Source organism: Balaenoptera musculus, chromosome 2 (assembly GCF_009873245.2).
Source record: "Balaenoptera musculus isolate JJ_BM4_2016_0621 chromosome 2, mBalMus1.pri.v3, whole genome shotgun sequence".
Classification (NCBI taxonomy): domain Eukaryota; kingdom Metazoa; phylum Chordata; class Mammalia; order Artiodactyla; family Balaenopteridae; genus Balaenoptera; species Balaenoptera musculus.
Genome location: NC_045786.1, coordinates 112,694,687 through 112,713,972, shown reverse-complemented (window position 1 = coordinate 112,713,972; position 19,286 = coordinate 112,694,687). Strand labels below are relative to the sequence as shown.

The window sequence follows — 19,286 nt, the reverse complement described above, 5'->3', positions numbered from 1 at the left end:
TATGCTTTTAATGTACTAATGGTAAATCTTGCAATCACAGCCCTGAAGGACCCCTTTCGTTAGGCTTGTAACTGTATATTAGTGAGTAATTCAACAACCTATCTTAAGTAAAACTTTCTTTTCTTTCAGTCTGGCCTTTCTTTTCTAAAGTTTCCTGAATTGGTGAGCAGTTTGCACAGACACACAATCTTGCCACACTGGACACTTCTTCCAATGACCATATTCTTGTACCTCACACCTTTTTCAGCTTCTGGGACAGCCCTCTATTCTGGTTTCCCTCCCATCGCTTTGGCTGTTCTTAGTTTCTTCTGCTGGCTTCTTAGCCTCAGCTCACTCCTTAAACTCTGGTGTTCCCATCTTGGTTCTTAAAATCTACACACAATTCTGGGTGGCTTTGTCCTCACCCTGACTTTAGCTATTTCTCAAGTAAGCCAATGACTCCCAAATATTTCATTCTCTTAGAAATCCCCACATTCAATCACCTGTTACGTAAGCCCCAGACCCCTCAAATTAACACGTCCAGGAGAGAACTCATCACCTTCCCCCACCCCACTCTTCCTCCGATTTTGCCACTAAGTAGCCCAGGTCAGAAACTGAGAGCTCGTAGATGCCTCCCTCTCTCTTTCCCTCTCATCCAGTCAGGCACCAAGACCTGTAGATCCTTCCTCTTGGATCTCTTCAGCCATCTCTCTTCCTCACTTTCCAGTCACTGCTTTAACTGGTCACCAGCTTCATGCCTAACCTACTTCAGTCTATTTGCCACACAGTCTTCCAAAGCACACTGATGGCCGCCACCATGTAGAACACCCAGGGGCTTCCCCGGTGGTCCAGTAGTTAGGACTCTGCCCTTCCATTGCAGGGGGCCCGGGTTCAATCCCTGGTCGGGAAACTAAGATCCCACAGGCCACGCGGGGCGGCCAAAAAAAGAAAACAAAATTTAAAAAAAATAAAGTAAAATCCCCCAGTGGCTCTCCATGGCTTTCAAGGTGCTGTCCCAGCTTCTCTGCTTGGTCACGTGGCCCTGCCCCATCTCCTTCCTGCCTGACACTCTCATCTCTCCCCCCACACACCAAACCACGTACAACTGCTTGTTTCACACCTCCATGATTTGCCACAGACTTTCCCTTCTCCTGGCACGTCCTTCTCCCTCCTTTTCTAACTAATTCCTACTTGTTCCTTAAAAGCTGTCCTTTATCACCCACACCTGTCAGAATGGCCATTATCAAAAAGAACACAAATAACAAATGCTGGCAAGGATGTGGAGAAAAGGGAACACCTGTACAGTGTTGGTAGGAACGTAAATTGGTGCAGACACTGTGGAAAACAGAATGGAGGTTCCTCAAAAAACTAAAAATAGCTACCATATGACCCAGCAATTCCACTCCTGGGTATATATCCGAAAGGAATGAAAACACTAATTTGAAAAGATACAGGCACCCCAATGTTCACAGCAGCATCACTTACAATTGCCAAGATATGGAAGCAACCTAAGTGTCCATATGAATGAATAAAGAAGATGTGATACACACACACACACACACACACACACACAAAGAGAGAATGGAATACTACTCAGCCAGAAAAAAGAATGAAATTTTGCCATTTGCAGCAACATGGATGGACTTGAAGGGTAATATGCTAAGTGAAATAAGTCAGACAGAGAAAGACACATGCCACGGAGCAACTAAGCACGTGCGCCACAACTACTGAGCCTGCGCTCTAGAGCCCACAAGCCAAAACTACTGAGCCCGCACACTGCAACTACTGAAGCCCACATGCTCTAGGGCCCATGTGCCGCAACTACTGAGTCCACGTGCTGCAACTACTGAAGCCCGTGTGCCTAGCACCCGTGCTCCACAACAAGAGAAGCCACCACAATGAGAAGCCCGCGCACCGCAACAGAGTAGCCCCTGCTCACCGCAACTAGAGAAAGCCTGCGCACAGCAACAAAGACCCAACGCAGCCAAAAATAAAATTAAATTAAAATTAAAAAGAAGAAAAAGAAACAGACTCACAGATACAGAGAACAAACTAGTGGTTACAGTGGGGAGAGGGAAGCGGGGAGGGGCAATATAGTGGTAGGGGATTAAGAGGTCCAAACTACTATGTATAAAATAAATAAGCTACAAGGATATATCATACAACACAGGGAATAGAGGCAATATTTTGTAATAACTATAAATGGAGCATAACTTTTAAAAATTGTGAATCACTATATTTTACACCTGTAACTTATATAATATTGTACATCACCTATACCTCAATTAAAAAAAAAAAAATCTGTCCTTGACCAACCCTCCCAGCCCACCTTAGCTTCCCCAATTCTACACTCCCAGAGCACTTTGTTCACATCTCAACGTGAGCCTCCTTACTAAAATCACTCCTGTACCTGATTATCTCCCCACCAGCCTATAAGTTCCCTAAGAGCCAAGAGCCTATTTTCTTTTCTTTGTACCTTCAGACCCCAGCAGTGCCTGGCACAAAAGTGCTTAATAAATGCGTGACAAATTAATGTTTATTTTTTTCTCTATATATAATACATTTTTCTCTAGAGATTTCTTTTTTCATATTAGCCAAGTGTGTCAATATGTCACATTTCCTTTAGCTTAACCAGTCCTTTGACTAAACATAGCTACAGGTAGTTAGGGACAGACGTCTGTGCTTGATCTTGGAGCAGGAACTAAGAAAGTGAATTTACGCAGAGGGAAAGCCTCTGATCGGAAGTCTGGGGTGGGAAGGAAGGGCAGCCTGTCTGTGGGAGCCGTGACATTTTGAAAGCACCAAATTCACTGTCACCTCGAGCTTCTCCTGTGGGGCAAAAGGGATGACAGAGGCAGGGGCTTTTGTCCTCTCTTGTGGGCAGATTTCCCCAGTGAGTTTTCCTTTTGTGGTGCCTGTGGCCATGAAGGAGCCTTCCCCAGGAACCCCCCACCTATTTTTAGCCTCAGTTCAACACCCTACAGACAGCACCCCTCCCATGTATCTCTGTGTTAATTTTCAATCCTGCTGTTACCAATATGAATCACCCAGGTCTGGCCTGACAAATTGCTAGACCTGAAGTGAGAATAAAGACTTGAAGTGAAAAGGTAAAACCTTTAACAGTGGAAAGTTGCAAAGATGCCCTGACAGCTAACGCATCTAATAGCCTCCCTGTGCTACTTTTATAAAACTATTTCGTGGATGTTCACATGTAGTGTTATTTGAATGAAGTTCTCTGTGATCAGAGATTTAGAGCCTGCGCTGGATAACCTAAACTCCTCTCTAGGATTTCCTCTTTAAGGAAGACTCATCTGGGAAATGAATTGTTGTAGATGTTACCTGAGTCAGATAGACTACACACCATATATCATTCTTAGTACAGGCTTTTTGTTTTAAGCACTGATTATGTTATAGTTGGTGCATGCTTTGTGAAACTAGGTCAAGCTCTTGAGGTATGATATTTTGCGTTGAAAATGCTGCTGCCTCTGAAAGATCATCCTGGAATGACAGTTACCCCTCCACTGGGTCCAGCCAACCATGTGTCCATGGGCCTTCAGCCTTGCCATCCATTGATGGGAGTTCTGATGAGGCATTGCCCTGCTGGGCAACCTCTTAGTCAACCAGATTGATTCCCATTCCGCCTCCTTCCCCTCACCCTATGTCCCTGAAGGATTTTTGCCACAGGGGATACTCTAGGCAAGTGCTTATTGATTCCTCTAAGCTAGAGCTTCTGTCTCAACTTACTTTTCGATCTCTTGGCCTGGGCCTCCAGGACCTCATCTATCTCTGTACTGAAGGTTTTGAGGAGAAGTCATCTGCCTTCTTATCCTGGGTCCCACCCTAGGGGTTACTCTCAGGCTGTAGAGAAGAAAGAAGAGAAGTGGGGCACAATCTAAGTCTATTTGTAATATCTTCACTCCTCTTATTAATGCTCCGGATGGGCTGAGTTCTATGATGGCTCTGTTTGGCCTTCTGTCCTCCTAGTAGCCTTTCTCCCACAATGCCTCCTTCCTCTGTAAAATGAGAATGATAACACCTCACTCCAAGGCAGAAGCTGGACCAGATGAGCTCTTGAGATAATTTCCAGATAGAGAAATGTTGATTGGATGAAAAGTGAGGTATTAACAGAGAAGAAGAGTCAAAGAACAATTATGTTAGGTCTGAAGAAAAGAGGATACTCATGCCTTAGACAATGGACCGGACAAGAAAGACGCAGAAGAAATGAATTTTCTCCACCCCTCCCAGCAGTGCCCATTCCACCCCATATCCTTGCATCAAGCTAGAGTCAAAAGGGGACACTGAACAATAACTAAGCAGTACAAGGCAACGTGTGACCTCAGGCCCTATGTGCAAGCCAGGCCATAAGAAGTAGAAGGATTCAAAAGAGGGCAGAGTACTCCAGGGAGAGGAAGAGAAGGAAGAGCTCTTGGAAAGGGTAGGTCCTGACAAGGAAGTGGGAAGAAGTTGGTCCTTGGGCAGGGAGGGACGGCAGAGGACGTATCCCGGAGCAGGCCAGAGCCCCTGGAGCGGAGTGTTGGTGCAGGGGAGAAACGGGGACTGGGGTGGCCAAGCTGGGCGGGCTCTGACTCTGGAGGGCTGTAAATGCTGCCTGAGGAATTCAGACTCTGTCCTGCAGGTCATGGTAGGTCACTAGAGGTCCTGTTACAGGAAATAACAGGACAAAAATGTGTGTTTGCAAAAGGAGATTTAATCATATCGCTGTAACCCTTTGATATTACTTGAATTTTTAACCACTTTTTCAACCACGTGCAAGTGCTACGTCTAGGTTTTTTTAACACTACAGAAAATACAACATATAATTTGTGCCAATACCTTTGAAAAACTTTTAAATAGGAACAGTCAAGCCACACTGTTAGAGTGTGGAGAGGAACAATGGGAGGGGTAGCATGGGGTGATGGATTTAAATGCTGGCTTTGGCTTTCTGGTTGAGTGACTTAACCTTTCTCAGCCTCAAATTCCTTTCAAAACAGATAATGATCTCCATCTAAGAGAATGGTTGTGAAGATTAAATAGGATAAAGTATATCAAGTGCCAGCCACGGTAAGTGTTCAGTAAATGTATAAATAACAATTTGAGAGGCTACTACGGTAAAACAGGGTGTGCACTAATGTGGGGAGAGTGGAAATGGAAAGGGGATGGGCTGGAGTCATTTCTTTTTTTTTTTTTTTTTTAATTTATTAATTTATTTATTTTTGGCTGTGTTGGGTCTTCGTTTCTGTGCAAGGGCTTTCTCTAGTTGCAGCGAGGGGGGGCCGCTCCTCATCGCGGTGCGCGGGCCTCTCACTATCGCAGCCTTTCTTGTTGCGGAGCACAGGCTCCAGACGCGCAGGCTCAGTAGTTGTGGCTCACGGGCTTAGTTGCTCCGTGGCATGTGGGATCTTCCCAGACCAGGGCTCGAACCCGTGTTCCCTGCATTGGCAGGCAGATTCTCAACCACTGTGCCACCAGGGAAGCCCCTGTAGTCATTTCAAAAGTAGGATAAACTGAACGGATCAGCTCTAGGGATTTCAGGAGAGGGGACACTCACAGCTCTCCCCAGGGCTGTGATAAATGATGCACCATAGTCACACCTAAATACCCAGTCTCAGAGCACATCCTCCAGCCATCTTTCCTGAAATCCCCTCCTTAAGAAAATGTGGGAACTTCCCTGTTGGTGCAGTGGTAAAGAATCCGCCTTCCAATGCAGGGGACACAGATCTGATCCCTGGTCGGGGCAACTAAGCCCGCGTGCCACAACTACTGAGCTCGCGCGCCTCAACTAGAGAGCCCGCGGGCCGCAAACTACAGAGTCCACAGGCTCCGGAGGCCGTGTGCCACAACTACAGAGAGAGAAAACCTGCACGCCACAACTAGAGAGAAGCCCGCGCGCCTCAACGAAGATCCGAAGCAGCCAAATAAATAAATAGTTTAAAAAAAAAAAATGTGATTCCTCGGAGAACAGTTATTCCACAGACAGCCTGAAGATGTCGCTGCAGGCAGTACCATCCATACTGCGCTCCTTATCTTGCCTGGATTCTGCCATTCGTGAAAGAAAATTCCACTGTGGCTCCCTATCTAACCCCCCTTACTCCATGCTCCTGCCCTGTCTGTAGCCTCCTCTTTCTCCTGTGAACACTCATCCTTCTCTCTACCTCCTGCCCTGATGCCCTGGCCACCTGGGGGTGAGTGAATCTGAGCCCTTCAAGGCAGCCGAGCCAACGTTGTGACCAGGTTGTACGAGTGCTTCCCTGCCCTTTCTCCATCATCGTGTTCATGTAGATTATTTACCAAGACCTGCACGCACGCTCTTACCCCCACCCCATTCCCCTAGCCTCTTGAGTTTCGGTCAATGAAGGTAGGGGCACCCCTATTCCCTATCTCCCATGCTCTTCAACTTCTCTTCTAAATGGCCCAATTTTCAAATATTAGCATTAAAGATTTGATGATGCATTAATCTACCTCATTTTCTGAAAATGTCAGTGTTCTTGGTAAAATAATCCCTGAACCATGGCCTATATAAACAGCTGTGGGATATAGGAAATGATGAGCATTTCGGAGCCAAGCTGAGTGACTTAGCCAGAGGGAATATGTGACAGTCATGGGACTGGACTCTGACAGCTGAGACCCAGTAACAAAGGAAAAATGTTCCAGGCCAATTTCCCCCTTTCTCTCAGCTCATGGCTTCTGTTTGTGACCCTTCCTCTTACTCTCTCATTTGCTTTCAGCATTTAAAGATCAGCCTAAGAGTGTGGGATTAACAGATACACACTACTATATATAAAATAGATAAGCAACAAGGATTTGCTGTGTAGCACAGGAAACTTATTCAGTATCTTGTAGTAACCTATAGTAGAAAATAATCTGAAATATAGATATACATATATCCATGAATCACTTTGCTGTACACCTGAAACTAACACAATATTGTAAATCAGCTATACTTCAACTGAAAAAATAAAAATAAAAAGCCTAAGAATAACTTTCAGAATCGATTTTTTTTATAGGTATCCCCCATTAACAACCTCAGAGATGAGACTCCAAGACACATCTCAATTTTTCATATTTATCCAAGTAATCTGGGGCTCTACTCCAGAGAACAGAGGGTCTAAAAGGAGGTTTGGGAAAGACATTATCTTGGTGATTACAAGAAAGGGCTGAGGATCAAGGTTCCTAAGTCTTCACTCTGTTTATAAACTGAAGCGAATCTATGATTCCTCTATGATTATCTCTGATGCAGCTATGATTCTGTTTACCTTTGTCCTACACCATTCCCGAGACCTTAGACCACAGAGGGGAAGAAATAGCCACATCCCCGTACAGTTTCTGGTGGTGCTTTTGCCTCTGATGCTGATAGGGATCATGAGCTTCTCCCTTGCTTATGGTGCCCAAGGGCAGGGACCTCCTCTCACGTAGGTCCCCAATCCTGCAGAGTACCAGGCCTTTGTGTGGGAGTGCCCTGGCGCTAAGTCTCCTCCTACCCTGACTGAACTCAGAGTGAATTTACACCCAAGACAAAATAGCAAACGTACTGCCATGCAGAGGAAGCAGTGGGCTCTTAAGCCTCCATCCCCTTCCTAATCCAACTACTCCTCTCTGAACACAGCAGAACACGAATCACCCTCACACCTTTAGCGACCACGTGGTTACTGCCGACAAACGGCGAAAAGGGAGAGCCAGGAATTGGGGCCACAGGTGACACGTGCAGGCCCCCTCCCTCCCCGGCAGCTGCCGGTTACCCAACTGGCAGGGGGCACAAGGTTGAGGCACCAGCCTAGCAGGAACACCTCAAGGAGATGTTTATTGAAAGCATTTGAGTGTTTAAAAAAACCTAAGTAATCTTTGTAAGAAAAATCAGAACTTTGTTGAACTTGTTACACTTATTTTACAGGATAGGGTTGAAACGTTTTTTGGGGGTGGGTGAACTCTCTTTTCCAGGCTTAGTGATTACAGCCCCGCCTGCAGGGGCAGATGGAACTTCCTGGACAGGCACACTCTACCCCCAGCCTCCGGTTACAGTTACACGGAGGAGCAGAGACCCCATGATGCCAAGGGAAGGGAAGGCGGGTGCCTTCCCCCAAAGCACCACGAAAACATCGTACCTTGGCTGAAAAAAGAGGTTCTACACTCAGGGCCTGCAGGCTCGATTTAGCCAAAAGATGCAGAAATGCATTTTGTTTGGGTTTTTTTTTTACAATGCTTTAAGATTTGAAATTTTTCACATCAAAATCCATTTTCCGATTTTTTTTAACAACAGAATATCAGTGCTGAACTCCAGGTGCTGCTTGGCAAAAATTGTCTGAGCTGAGCGTGAGGGACATACTCTCTCAGTCAGAGATGCCACCACGCCCTCTTGGACTCACATGGCCGGCTTCGCTCATCTGTGAAAACTGCCTGGCCCCTATAGGAAGGTATTTGAGAATGAGACCCTTTAAAACTTTGACCCCCTTTAAATTGCAGGATTTACTGCAGCAAAAGAAACCCCTGAAGGCTTTGACAGTCTTATTTTCAGGTCACCACAAATGAAAGTCCTGACAGCTGTTTTTCTGTGGGGAAAGCTCCAGAGCTTGGGAGCCCCAGGTTCTGACGGGGGTGGACGGATGCAGTTGCTAACCACCACAAGAGGAAAGAAAACTAAGCCTGGGATTGGAGGCAAAATATAAATTCAGAATTTCACAGTGGGGCGTCCATCAGCAGCGTGCCTGACTCGCTTGCCCTCTAGGGCTCTGTCATGGTTCCTCTCTCTTCCAGCCTGGCTGCAGTGAGCCACGGGCAGCCTTCTTCAGGAGTTTGGTTTGCTGGGGCTAAAACAGTTTTTGGCAACTGACACAGGACACCCTGCCCACGATGTTTAAGAAAAGCCAAATATGTTGGACCACCTGGTTGAACTTATAGAAAAATCTCCATGCTGCCAGGCCACTGGGCACCCCAGGCAGAAGGTTCAGTCCACGCTGTGCATCTCCCACCCGGGAAGAGTGCACAAGGTGCCTGCAGTCACACCAGGCCTTGATGGTGCTCCTTTTCCCACAGGGGTGCTCCTGCCCCCACTGAAGCAGGTGAGCATCTCTGGCCATCCTGTCCTTCCCTATGGCTGTATCCTGTGCAGCTTCAAGGTTAACTTATTCATTCTTTTGCCTTTTGCATTTAAGAAGGAAAAAAAAAAAAAGGGAATTCCCTGTCGGTCCAGTGGTTAGGACTCCGAGTTTTCACTGCCAGGGCCCGGGTTCGATCCCTGGTCCAGGAACTAAGATCCCGCAAGCCGCATGGCGTGGCCAAAAACAAACCCAAAAAAGCCAAATGACATTAAAAGGCTTTAACATCTTTAAAATGGTCAAGATTAGCTAAAATGCTTGACAATGAGGTAGGGAGAACTCTAAGTGTGCAAAGGTCTTTCTAAACCAAAAATCAGTTTTGCTGTCTTCTGCTCCATCTGTTTTCTGATTTCCAAGTATGTTCTCTACCACCCAAGTTGTAATGTTTGATGATTTAAACCGTATAGAGCATATGATAGAGGGAAAACCTGTTGGATCATGTTATTCAAAACTGTCTCCCAGGTTGCAGAAAAACAAAAGGAACCTCCCTGGGAATCCCCACCCCAGGGACAGGTCATCAAGGCTCAGCACCTCCCAAAATTTCCAAAGCACCATGATAAATCAGAGAACGCCTGGACCTGACTCTTACCACTAGGTGTCACACTAAACAATCAGGAATAAAGACCACCAATTGCCCAAGGCCTTCAGCTACAGAAAGCCATCACAGCAGGTGCAAAGAAAACTTATTCCTGAGATACTTTTGACTTAGGCATGATTTTTTTTTCAATGATCATTTTTAAACCTGCAGCTAATAATCCTCTTCTAAGGTATCCTTTGTAAGTGGGAATTTAGAGTTTGACATTTCTGTACCTTTTTTATAGGTGTGAATATCCCCAGATGGGGGAACATCTACCCTCTATTTTACCTAACAACTGGAGTAGAAAATACTTTGCATATCTTCCAAATTACAGTGTATTCAGTCTCATTTTTTTTTTTCTTTTTAAATTTATTTATTTTATTTATTTATTTTTGGCTGTGTTGGGTCTTCGTTTCTGTGTGAGGGCTTTCTCCAGTTGCGGCGAGCGGGGGCCACTCTTCATCGCGGTGCGCGGGCCTCTCACTGTTACGGCCTCTCTTGTTGCGGAGCACAAGCTCCAGACGCGCAGGCTCAGTAGTTGTGGCTCACGGGCCTAGTTGCTCCGCGGCATGTGGGATCTTCCCAGACCAGACCAGGGCCCGAACCCGTGTCCCCTGCATTAGCAGGCAGATTCTCAACCACTGCGCCATCAGGGAAGCCCTATTCAGTCTCATTTTCACAAGGTGTTTTCAAAAGTGTTAATACCATGACTGCTTTGGCCAAATGATTACTATGTTGGGATAGAAATTAGATAAACTGCCATGGGATGCCTAGGTAAATTTCTCTGCATTTCAGTTTCCGTTTAGGAAAGTAGGAACAATAGTTTTTACAAGATTAGTTCTGAGAACTAACAATGTGTTGCAGAAAGTGTTGGAGCCCTTCAAAAATTTATACTGTGATATCTCTAAGAGACACGGTCGGGCTTCCCTGGTGGCGCAGTGGTTGAGAATCTGCCTGCCAATGCAGGGAACACGGGTTCGAGCCCTGGTCTGGGAAGATCCCACATGCCGCGGAGCAGCTGGGCCCGTGAGCCACAATTACTGAGCCTGCGCGTCTGGAGCCTGTGCTCCGTAACAAGAGAGGCCGCGATAGTGAGAGGCCCACGCACCGCGATGAAGAGTGGCCCCCACTTGCCGCAGCTAGAGAAAACCCTCGCACAGAAACGAAGACCCAACACAGCCAAAAATAAATAAATAAATAAGAGACACGGTCACCCTTAGCAAAGTTACACAAGCATTTGTGGTCAAGTAATACAATTTTTAATCTGGGGAAAAAATCTAAACAGCATTAAATCCAATCTTTTTATTATAAAAGCAGGTATCCCATAGCAAAGGTAGCTAATCTCTCCAACTAATATGCAGTTAATTAGAGGTAGAGCTGGAAATTGAGATCTCCTACTTAAGAGTTCTCGTTCCGCCTTGCCTAATAATTATGTGTTTGTATATCACATGCCTGCAGACATACGGTGTCTATCCCTGGGAAGTTTTCATTTTAGTATGTGACCATTACTGCCCTGAAGGTTTATTTCTTGATTTTACTTTTTTTCCCCTCATATTTTGTCTCTCACCCCCATTGGCCCAGATTTCCTACATTCAGATATTGAGGGTAGGGGAGTGGGGAAAGGGGAGATGAGGAGAGGTGAAGGGTTGGTTAGTACACGGCCAGTCAAGTTGAAGATGTTTGCAATAATCACCAGAAATCTCTGCAAAACTATAGAGGCTTCCTAGGGCGCATTCTGAAGAACTCTGACCCAAGTTGCTTTATTTTGCCTGGACCAGTTCTAGAAACAGATGAATGCATTCCTCTCATTGGCTAGGAGATGGGGGTGGGGCAGAGGGCATAAGTTCTATTTCTGCAGATGAGACCCGAGGATGGGGAGCCTGGAGTGCCTACCCATATGGCATGGATAGGTCCAGCTGCTGTCCTCCCCCAGGCAGGAGAGCAAGCAGCCCGCAGGGGCAGGATGAAGGCCATGCTGGGGCTGCCTTGAGCTCCTGCAGTATGCCTGGCAGTTACTTTCTTAGCCAACCTTAAGGCCCAATCTTGGATAAGGCACTACTCAACCCATTCTTCAGCCACCTTCTCCAAATGCTTCTGGAAAGTCACCCAGCTGGGCACCCAGAAGTAGGTTAAAGATCTGTTCTCTGCAGCAGCACAGTGCAAATCAGGGAAAATGACCTCAATAATTATTTTGTTATTGCAAGGTGTCTACAACTCTACTACAAAGATTAACACCTCGCTTTCCTTGAAAAATATTATGGTCATATTCAGCATTTTCCCGCATACAGGGCAGAGTGCTTGCCCCTCCCCCAGTCAGCAGGATTGTTCATCCCGAGGAAATGATTTGAGGGTCCTCCAAGCATTTAGGTTTTCAACTCCAAAACTTTCACAACTTCTACCTGAGTGGGGGGCTGGGGGGGGCTACACGTCCCTGCACTGCCAAGAGCCTGGTATGGGCAGGAACGCAGAGGCAGGCGGCGACCTTCCACCCGCCAGTGCGTCCTTCCTGCAGAGAGGTTTGGGGAAGTGAATCCCTATACCCAGCCAACATTTCCACTCGCGTCTTCAAAAGATCAAAGAAAAAATTTTTTAAAAACCGGAAAAGACCTGCAGGTCTGCAAACCCCAATGGAGAACCGCCCTGCAGGCCTGCGTCCTTGGGATCTCAGGAGCAGACGACCCCAAATCAAATCGATCATGGGAAACCCCAGGGAAAGAAGGTTTCTTGCAGAGGGTCAGGATTACTGAGTGCAGGCTGCAGGGAAGTACCGGGGGAGGGGGCCCGGTCGGGAGGACTTTCCAGCCACTCAGTGTTCATCAAAAAGTTCCCTGTACATGACCCCAGTGGCTCATCGCAGGGAGTTTCTCTGATGAACCCGGGCGCGGGGTTCAGGCTTCTTTTTCCCCCTAGCAGAGGACGAGGCCAGTTCTCTTTTCTGGTCTGACTGGCTTGGAAATTCCCCGCGCCTGACCCCGCCCCGGAGAAATCCCCTGCCAGCGTTTATAGGGCGCCGCGGCGGCGCTGCAGAGCCCACAACAGTCCGAACCCGCCGTCCCATCTGTCCGCGACACCGCGAGCAGTCAGCGCGCCGCGCAGCCCTTGGCCCGCGCACCTGGGGAGCAGCGCCCGAGCCCTCACCGCGCCATGTTCCAGCCCGCGGAGCCCGGCCAGGAGTGGGCCATGGAGGGCCCCCGGGACGCGCTCAAGAAGGAGCGGCTGCTGGACGACCGCCACGACAGCGGCCTGGACTCCATGAAGGACGAGGAGTACGAGCAGATGGTGAAAGAGCTGCGGGAGATCCGCCTCGAGCCTCAGGAGGCGCCGCGCGGCGCCGAGCCTTGGAAGCAGCAGCTCACCGAGGACGGAGACTCGTAAGTGTCGCGGGCCCGGGTGGCGGGGCCGGGCGGGGGCGCCGGGCCTGCAGCCCGAGGCGCGGGGCCTGCGCTGCGGCGGCGGACCGGGGTCCGTGCACCGACCCGGAGGCCGTGCAAAGGTGCACGGCTGCGCGCGGGGACCGGGGAATCGGGGATCGGGGCGGGTTCCCGGGGCCGTGGTCCAGCAGCTCTGCCTTGCAGCCGCGCATACACACCCCCCCACCACCCCCCGTGCGGGTCCCCTCGGCCGGGGGCGGGGCTGCGGCGGGGACGCGAAGTCCCCGCTTGCATAAGGGGGGCGGGAGTTTCTGCCCCGCTGGCAGGCGCCAAGCGGCCGGGAGGGGAAGTACAGGGCGTTCCGGCCCGGCGAGAGGGCGGGGCGGTCTGGCCGGCGCCCGCCGCCTAAGCGGGGGGGCCCGGAAAGTCCCTGGGCGCCTGCCAGGAACACTCAGCTCATAATAACCTCGCGGAAAACACCGCGGCCTCGGCCTCCAGAAACCCCGACCTTGCGCAATCCCCCGCGGGCCGCGCCTCCCTGGGCCTCGCGCAGCGCACTCACCAGCCCTGCGGGGTTTTCCCTCTCTTCCCCTCAGATTCCTGCACTTGGCCATCATCCATGAAGAGAAGGTGCTGACCATGGAAGTGGTCCGCCAAGTGAAGGGAGACCTGGCGTTTCTCAACTTCCAGAACAACCTGCAGCAGGTGCGCTGCTCGCCCGGCCCCGGGCCTCTCTGACCCCGTCATAAAGCTGGATCTAGCTCAGTTCCTCCCAATGATTTCTAAATTAACAATTCCTGGTCATTATCTGACCTGACCTTTTACATCTGAATCAGCCAACATCCTAGAGAGGACAGAAAATTCCACTGATTGGGGAGGCCTTTATGAAGCCCACCTGGGGCCTCTGGTATTTTGTCTTTTGCCCCTTGTACCTGCCTGGGAGGAGCAGTACCCACCACCAGGATTTCTCTTGGGCTTCAAGGGAACACAGACTGTAGGTTGGATCCATGGCTTATACTTTCTGTCCCTCCTCTTTCTGTAGACTCCTCTCCACTTGGCGGTGATCACCAACCAGCCAGAAATCGCTGGGGCACTTCTGGAAGCTGGCTGTGATCCTGAGCTCCGAGACTTTCGAGGAAATACCCCCCTACACCTTGCCTGTGAGCAGGGCTGCCTGGCCAGTGTGGGAGTCCTGACTCAGCCCCGCGGGACCCAGCACCTCCACTCCGTCCTGCAAGCCACCAACTACAATGGTACGTCTGTCTGCCCTGCCCATCAGAGGGCAGGTGACGTGGGGAAGGGAGAGGTGGGCCGACTTAAGGACTCCAAGCAAGGTTTAAACTCTCAACATGTGAAAAGTTGAGAACACGTGTATTCATAAAGGCCTACTTGATGCCTTACTAAAGTCCATTCAGAACCCAGATTCTGGGTTCTTCAGATTCAGAAGAATTTGTCCCTTAAAAGAATAGGTAAAAGGTTCTGCTTGAGAAGTGAGGGTTGAAACAAGGGGTTATATTTTCTTACTTTTGGTCCCCTAGGTCACACGTGTCTGCACTTGGCCTCTATTCATGGCTACCTGGGCATCGTGGAGCTGTTGGTGTCCTTGGGTGCTGATGTCAACGCACAGGTGAGTGCCTCACACCTTCAGATGGAGTGCATCAGGCTCCCAGCCCTCCACCATATGATCCCGTGCTTTTGTTGCAAGCAGAAACCCCACACTCAGCCGTAAGCATCTCAAATTCTTTTTGGTTTCAGGAGCCCTGCAATGGCCGAACTGCCCTCCATCTCGCGGTTGACCTGCAGAATCCCGACCTGGTGTCGCTCTTGTTGAAGTGTGGGGCCGACGTCAACAGGGTCACCTACCAGGGCTACTCCCCGTACCAGCTCACCTGGGGCCGCCCAAGCACCCGGATACAGCAGCAGCTGGGCCAGCTGACCCTAGAGAACCTTCAGATGCTGCCCGAGAGCGAGGATGAGGAGAGCTATGACACGGAGTCAGAGTTCACAGAGGATGAGGTGAGTTCCAATTAACTTGTTCGTGGCTCTGCAAAAAGGAAGAAGAGTGGCCATTCTCCCTCTACCTTCTCAGGCCCCCAGAGCGCCTCCTTATTCTGAGGGTCTCAACATAATGAGGCTGTCAAACTTGAGTGTCCCTAAGCAGTATCCCAAGAGTATGTCTTTTTTTTGTTTTTTTTTTTGCTCTTTCTGAAGGAGAGGATCCTTAAAGGAAAACACCCTCAGCCCAGGCAGTTAATTTATATTCAGGTTCTACAGGGAGTCTAAGAATACTTGAGTTATTTCCAGTAGCAGCCCTCACCATCATCCCAGTACCCTTGGCAAAGCTCTGGAAGTTTAACCTACCTTTTTTTCTCTTTTTAGCTGCCCTATGATGACTGTGTGCTTGGAGGCCAGCGCCTGACGTTATGAGCTTTGGAAAGTGTCTAAAAGAACATGGACTTGTATATTTGTACAAAAAAAGAGTTTTATTTTTCTAAAAAAAAAGAAAAAAGGAAAAAAAAAAAAAAGGATATACTTATAACCACACTGCACACTGCCTGGCCCAGAACATTTTACTTTGGTGGATTAGCCCTCATTTTGTTATTTTCATGAACTTTGGAAGAGGGGCAAGAAGGATGATTGGAATTCAGAGAAAACCTCTTTTAAATGTCACCTTTGGTGGAGTTTTGAGGAAAAGTTATTCAAAATTTGATGAAAGGACTATATTTTATTTATTGTGCTTTTCGGTTGAATCACCATGGATTCAATGGCTGGGCCCAGTTGTATGGAGTAACGTGTAACAGGTGTGTTGTTAAACCTGTCAGTGGGGTGGGGTTAAAAGTCGCTACCTGTCAAGGTTTGTGTTACCCTCCTGTAAATAGTGCACATAGTGTATTTTGTTGGTAATTATTTTGGTACTTTTAAGATGTATATTTATTAAACAGATTTTTACAAACAGCATTATCGTGATCACTTGCTCCGGGCTGCTGTCGGCCTCCTACACTGAGAGTCATTCGATCCCCGGGTGGAGGCGGAGAGTTGTGTGGGAGAACTCACCGCAGGCAGCCACGGAACCCTTTCAGAGAGCAGCTTCTCCCACTGTCTACATCAGCCTCCCAGCCAGGCTTTGCAGGCGGCCGGGGCCCGGTGCGTGGGCGGGAAGGCTGTTGCATGGTTATAGGAAACACCATTTTCAGGCCACTTGGTCTACAGCTGGAAGGTTCTTTATTGTCACCTGCTTTCATCTTCTTGATTTAAACTATTCCAGGACCAGACTTCTGCTTTAGGAAATTATTTTGGCCAAGAGGAGTATGCTGAATCCACATTTTCTAGAGCTGAGAAAGATCTCCCCTCTGATACTGGAAGTTCCTGAAGACATGGGCTTAGGAATAGGACTGCACTGACAAGTGTTAGCAGGTGCCCACCTCTGAGCCTCTGTTTCCTCGTTTATAAACTGGGCTGTCTGAAAAATTGCACAAGACTACCCACGTAAAAAGTATAGCAGAGCGCCAGGCCCACAGTACTCAAGAAAAATACAAGCCATTGCACAACATTCTATATTTCACATGGGAAGGAACCAGTCCAGAGAGAATGTCCTGTTCAGGGTCACCTTGCAGGACAGGCAGGTGGTTAACTTAGTTGATACACTCTTGTCTTCAGGTGGTTAACAGCTATTAAACGCCATCCACCTGCAAATCAACCTCTTTTACTGTTACCAGTTGAAGTATAAAATTGATAATAAAGGCTGGAAGAGTCTTTTCATCAGCTCAGTCTAATTCTACTGAATGATTCTACAGAAGCAGATGATTTCACAAGACATCAGTAACTTGTGAACTTTGGGTTTAGGTGCTTTCAAAGTTTTTATCCCTAAAATGCATCTCTTGCCTAGATAGAAAGAGGAGTACAGGGAAGTTTATGGCATTCTGTAAAACGCAGAATGGGGTATCAATACAACTCATGTACTTTGGCTTACGCCTAAGAAAACATTACCATTATGTTATCCTTTTCCTGACCCACAAAATGATGTCAAAGTCAAGTGAATATGATGATCACCTTCCTCTCAGACCAAAAAGGAACCAATACCTCGTGGGTCTTTCATATATAAAGAGTATCACTGTAGACTGAACTGTCTGGTCAAAGCCAGCTCTGTCCCCCTCCTGCGGCTCAGTCATCTGGAGCTGAGCACTGTGGTGGGCCCCTACCAGTCTTGTCTTCTCTCAGGTGCTCCAGGACCCTCAATAAAATTCCTTGTCCCTCTCAGAGCACCTGCACACAGGTGTTACATGATCTAACGCATGAATGTCAGGTTCAGCTCTCCACTGACACACAGAAGAGGCAAGAGGAGTAAGGGGAGGGATATCCACCTCCGATCTCAAAGAACAAAGATTGGAAATTGGCTCCCAATTTTGGAATGACGTGTCTTAATGCGTCTGTCAGACATGCCTCTTTTTCCCCCTGTAATGGTGTTGAATGTACAAGTCACTCCAGTTCTGTGCTTGGAGGTTGGAGAAACAGGACAAAGGGATGTGACCCACTCTTCCTCGGCCTCCTTGGGGACCGGCTTTTGTGTAGAGGTGTCACCTTCCATGCTCACAGAGGGGCCTCTTCTGACCCATTTGGCCCCAGCCTCCCACCTTGCCAGTCTTCATTCAGCTTTTCTGATCTTCTGGACCCCAACCCTCAGGGTGGATTCCATCGTCTGCTTAAACCTGGAGGTAGCTGGCCCCAGTTTCTTTACTCTCTGGATTGTCTTCCTGTTTCTCCATCTCCTTTCTTTTTTTTTTTAAACCTACCCTCTTTCTTTCATGCCATTGGTTGGGTGGCTGGAGCCTGGAGTTCCCTAAAGAAAAAGTTTAGAATTAAAACAAACATTCTAATCCATGGAAAGTCTTCCTTAGACTTTCTTCCTTTCAAATTTCTAAGCAAATGAGAACCAAAGTTTTCAAAGAAAACAGCTCAGCAGACCAGGAACCTTTTATGCACTTTGATTTTCTCCAAGAAGCTAAAGGTCCTGTCAGGACAGGTAGAAGTAAGGGAGTCTTGGGAAAGAGGGAAGTGGCACAAGGGGGAAATAAAAGTCACATCAGCAACTTCCTTGAATTTAGTTCCTTGATTGCTTCTGCCTGCCTCATCCTCAGGATAAATTTCCTTTATAGGTACGTGTACCAAAGTCATTTCCAGAAGGAAGGGTTTTTCTTTAAAGAGGGAATAAATTCCAGTCTGAGCAATCTGAAGACCTTCACATGGGGCCTGAAGATGTCAAAACTGGATGCTTGGGGGCATTTGCATTGAAAGTTCAATTGCTACTGGAAGTGATTAAGTGGTGACAGAACTGAGTCAGTGAGATGGGTTCTTCCTTCGCCCCCTTTCCTCCTGATTTTCATCAGCTCGCCCTAGGTGTAGTTGAAATTTCATTTGGCAAGAAAGGTCAGAGTGGAACTGTAGTCAGAAACATACCCAAGAACCATTCCCCAACCTCTGGGACCTGGACAAGAATATCCCAGGTCGTTTCCCCATTTTAAGGGAGCATCACAGAAACTGAAGCTGGATATCCTGTGTGTGTTTCCCTCCTAGAGAAGTGGCTCTGTCTCATTCATTCAATCGCATGATGAAGCACTATTATTCTCCAGCCCCTGTGCCAGGTCCTAGAGACACAAAGAGGAACCAGTCATGGCCTCTGCCTCAAAGAGCTCCTTGCTCAGGTGGAGAAGAAGACAAGCACTTAGAAGACAGGATGGGAAGCCGAAGCGCAGACGTGATGTGAGCTCAAATCAGAGGCCCCCAATGCAGAATGCGGCAGGGGAGGGGGACCAAGAGATTACACCCTAGTTAGCTATTTGCCCACCAGACCAGAACTCTTATCTCATATCCCAAGTGACCCATGGCCCCCTTTCAACAAGTGACAAGAAACAAAACTGTGCTCAGAATAAAACTAACTTCTGGGCTGGGATTAAACCAAGCACCCACAGCATGCTGTGCTGTTCATTTTTGCATCTCTGTGTGCTCCTAGATTCCAGAGCTGAGCCTGAAAGCAACTGAATTAATGACAAATGATGTACATGCCTTAGTTCAGAGCTTCTCAAACTCAGCGTGCACTTGAATGTGCACTTGCGTGGCCTGGAGATCTTGCTGAAACGCAGGTTCTAATTCAGTTGGTCTGGGGCTAGCATGACATTCACATTCCTAACAAGATCCCAGACAAGGCCTGTGCTGCTGGCCTGGGGACAACACTAAGGAGCATTTTGAAGAGAATGTTATGTTGGCTATTTATTT

The 19,286-nt window shown here is 48.1% G+C and overlaps 1 protein-coding gene across 1 annotated transcript; it reads left to right on the top strand.

Moving 5' to 3' along the window:
• The first annotated feature begins 12,417 nt into the window (after nucleotides 1–12,417).
• NFKBIA (NFKB inhibitor alpha) lies at nucleotides 12,418–15,972 on the top strand. The gene is made up of 6 exons (XM_036844531.1): nucleotides 12,418–13,016; nucleotides 13,613–13,721; nucleotides 14,059–14,269; nucleotides 14,555–14,643; nucleotides 14,772–15,032; nucleotides 15,396–15,972. The coding sequence occupies exons 1-6, from the start codon at nucleotides 12,790–12,792 to the stop codon at nucleotides 15,441–15,443; spliced, it is 945 nt and encodes a 314-aa protein (XP_036700426.1). The 5' UTR covers nucleotides 12,418–12,789; the 3' UTR covers nucleotides 15,444–15,972.
• The last annotated feature ends 3,314 nt before the right edge of the window (nucleotides 15,973–19,286 follow it).

What these genes read in the sequence shown, in the direction of transcription:
- NFKBIA (XM_036844531.1), top strand. Translation starts at nt 12,790, where the DNA reads ATGTTCCAGCCCGCGGAGCCCGGCCAGGAGTGGGCCATGGAGGGCCCC. An exon ending in CTCACCGAGGACGGAGACTC is followed by an intron (nt 13,017 to 13,612) that starts GTAAGTGTCGCG and finishes TCTTCCCCTCAG; the next exon opens with ATTCCTGCACTTGGCCATCA. An exon ending in CAGAGTTCACAGAGGATGAG is followed by an intron (nt 15,033 to 15,395) that starts GTGAGTTCCAAT and finishes TTCTCTTTTTAG; the next exon opens with CTGCCCTATGATGACTGTGT.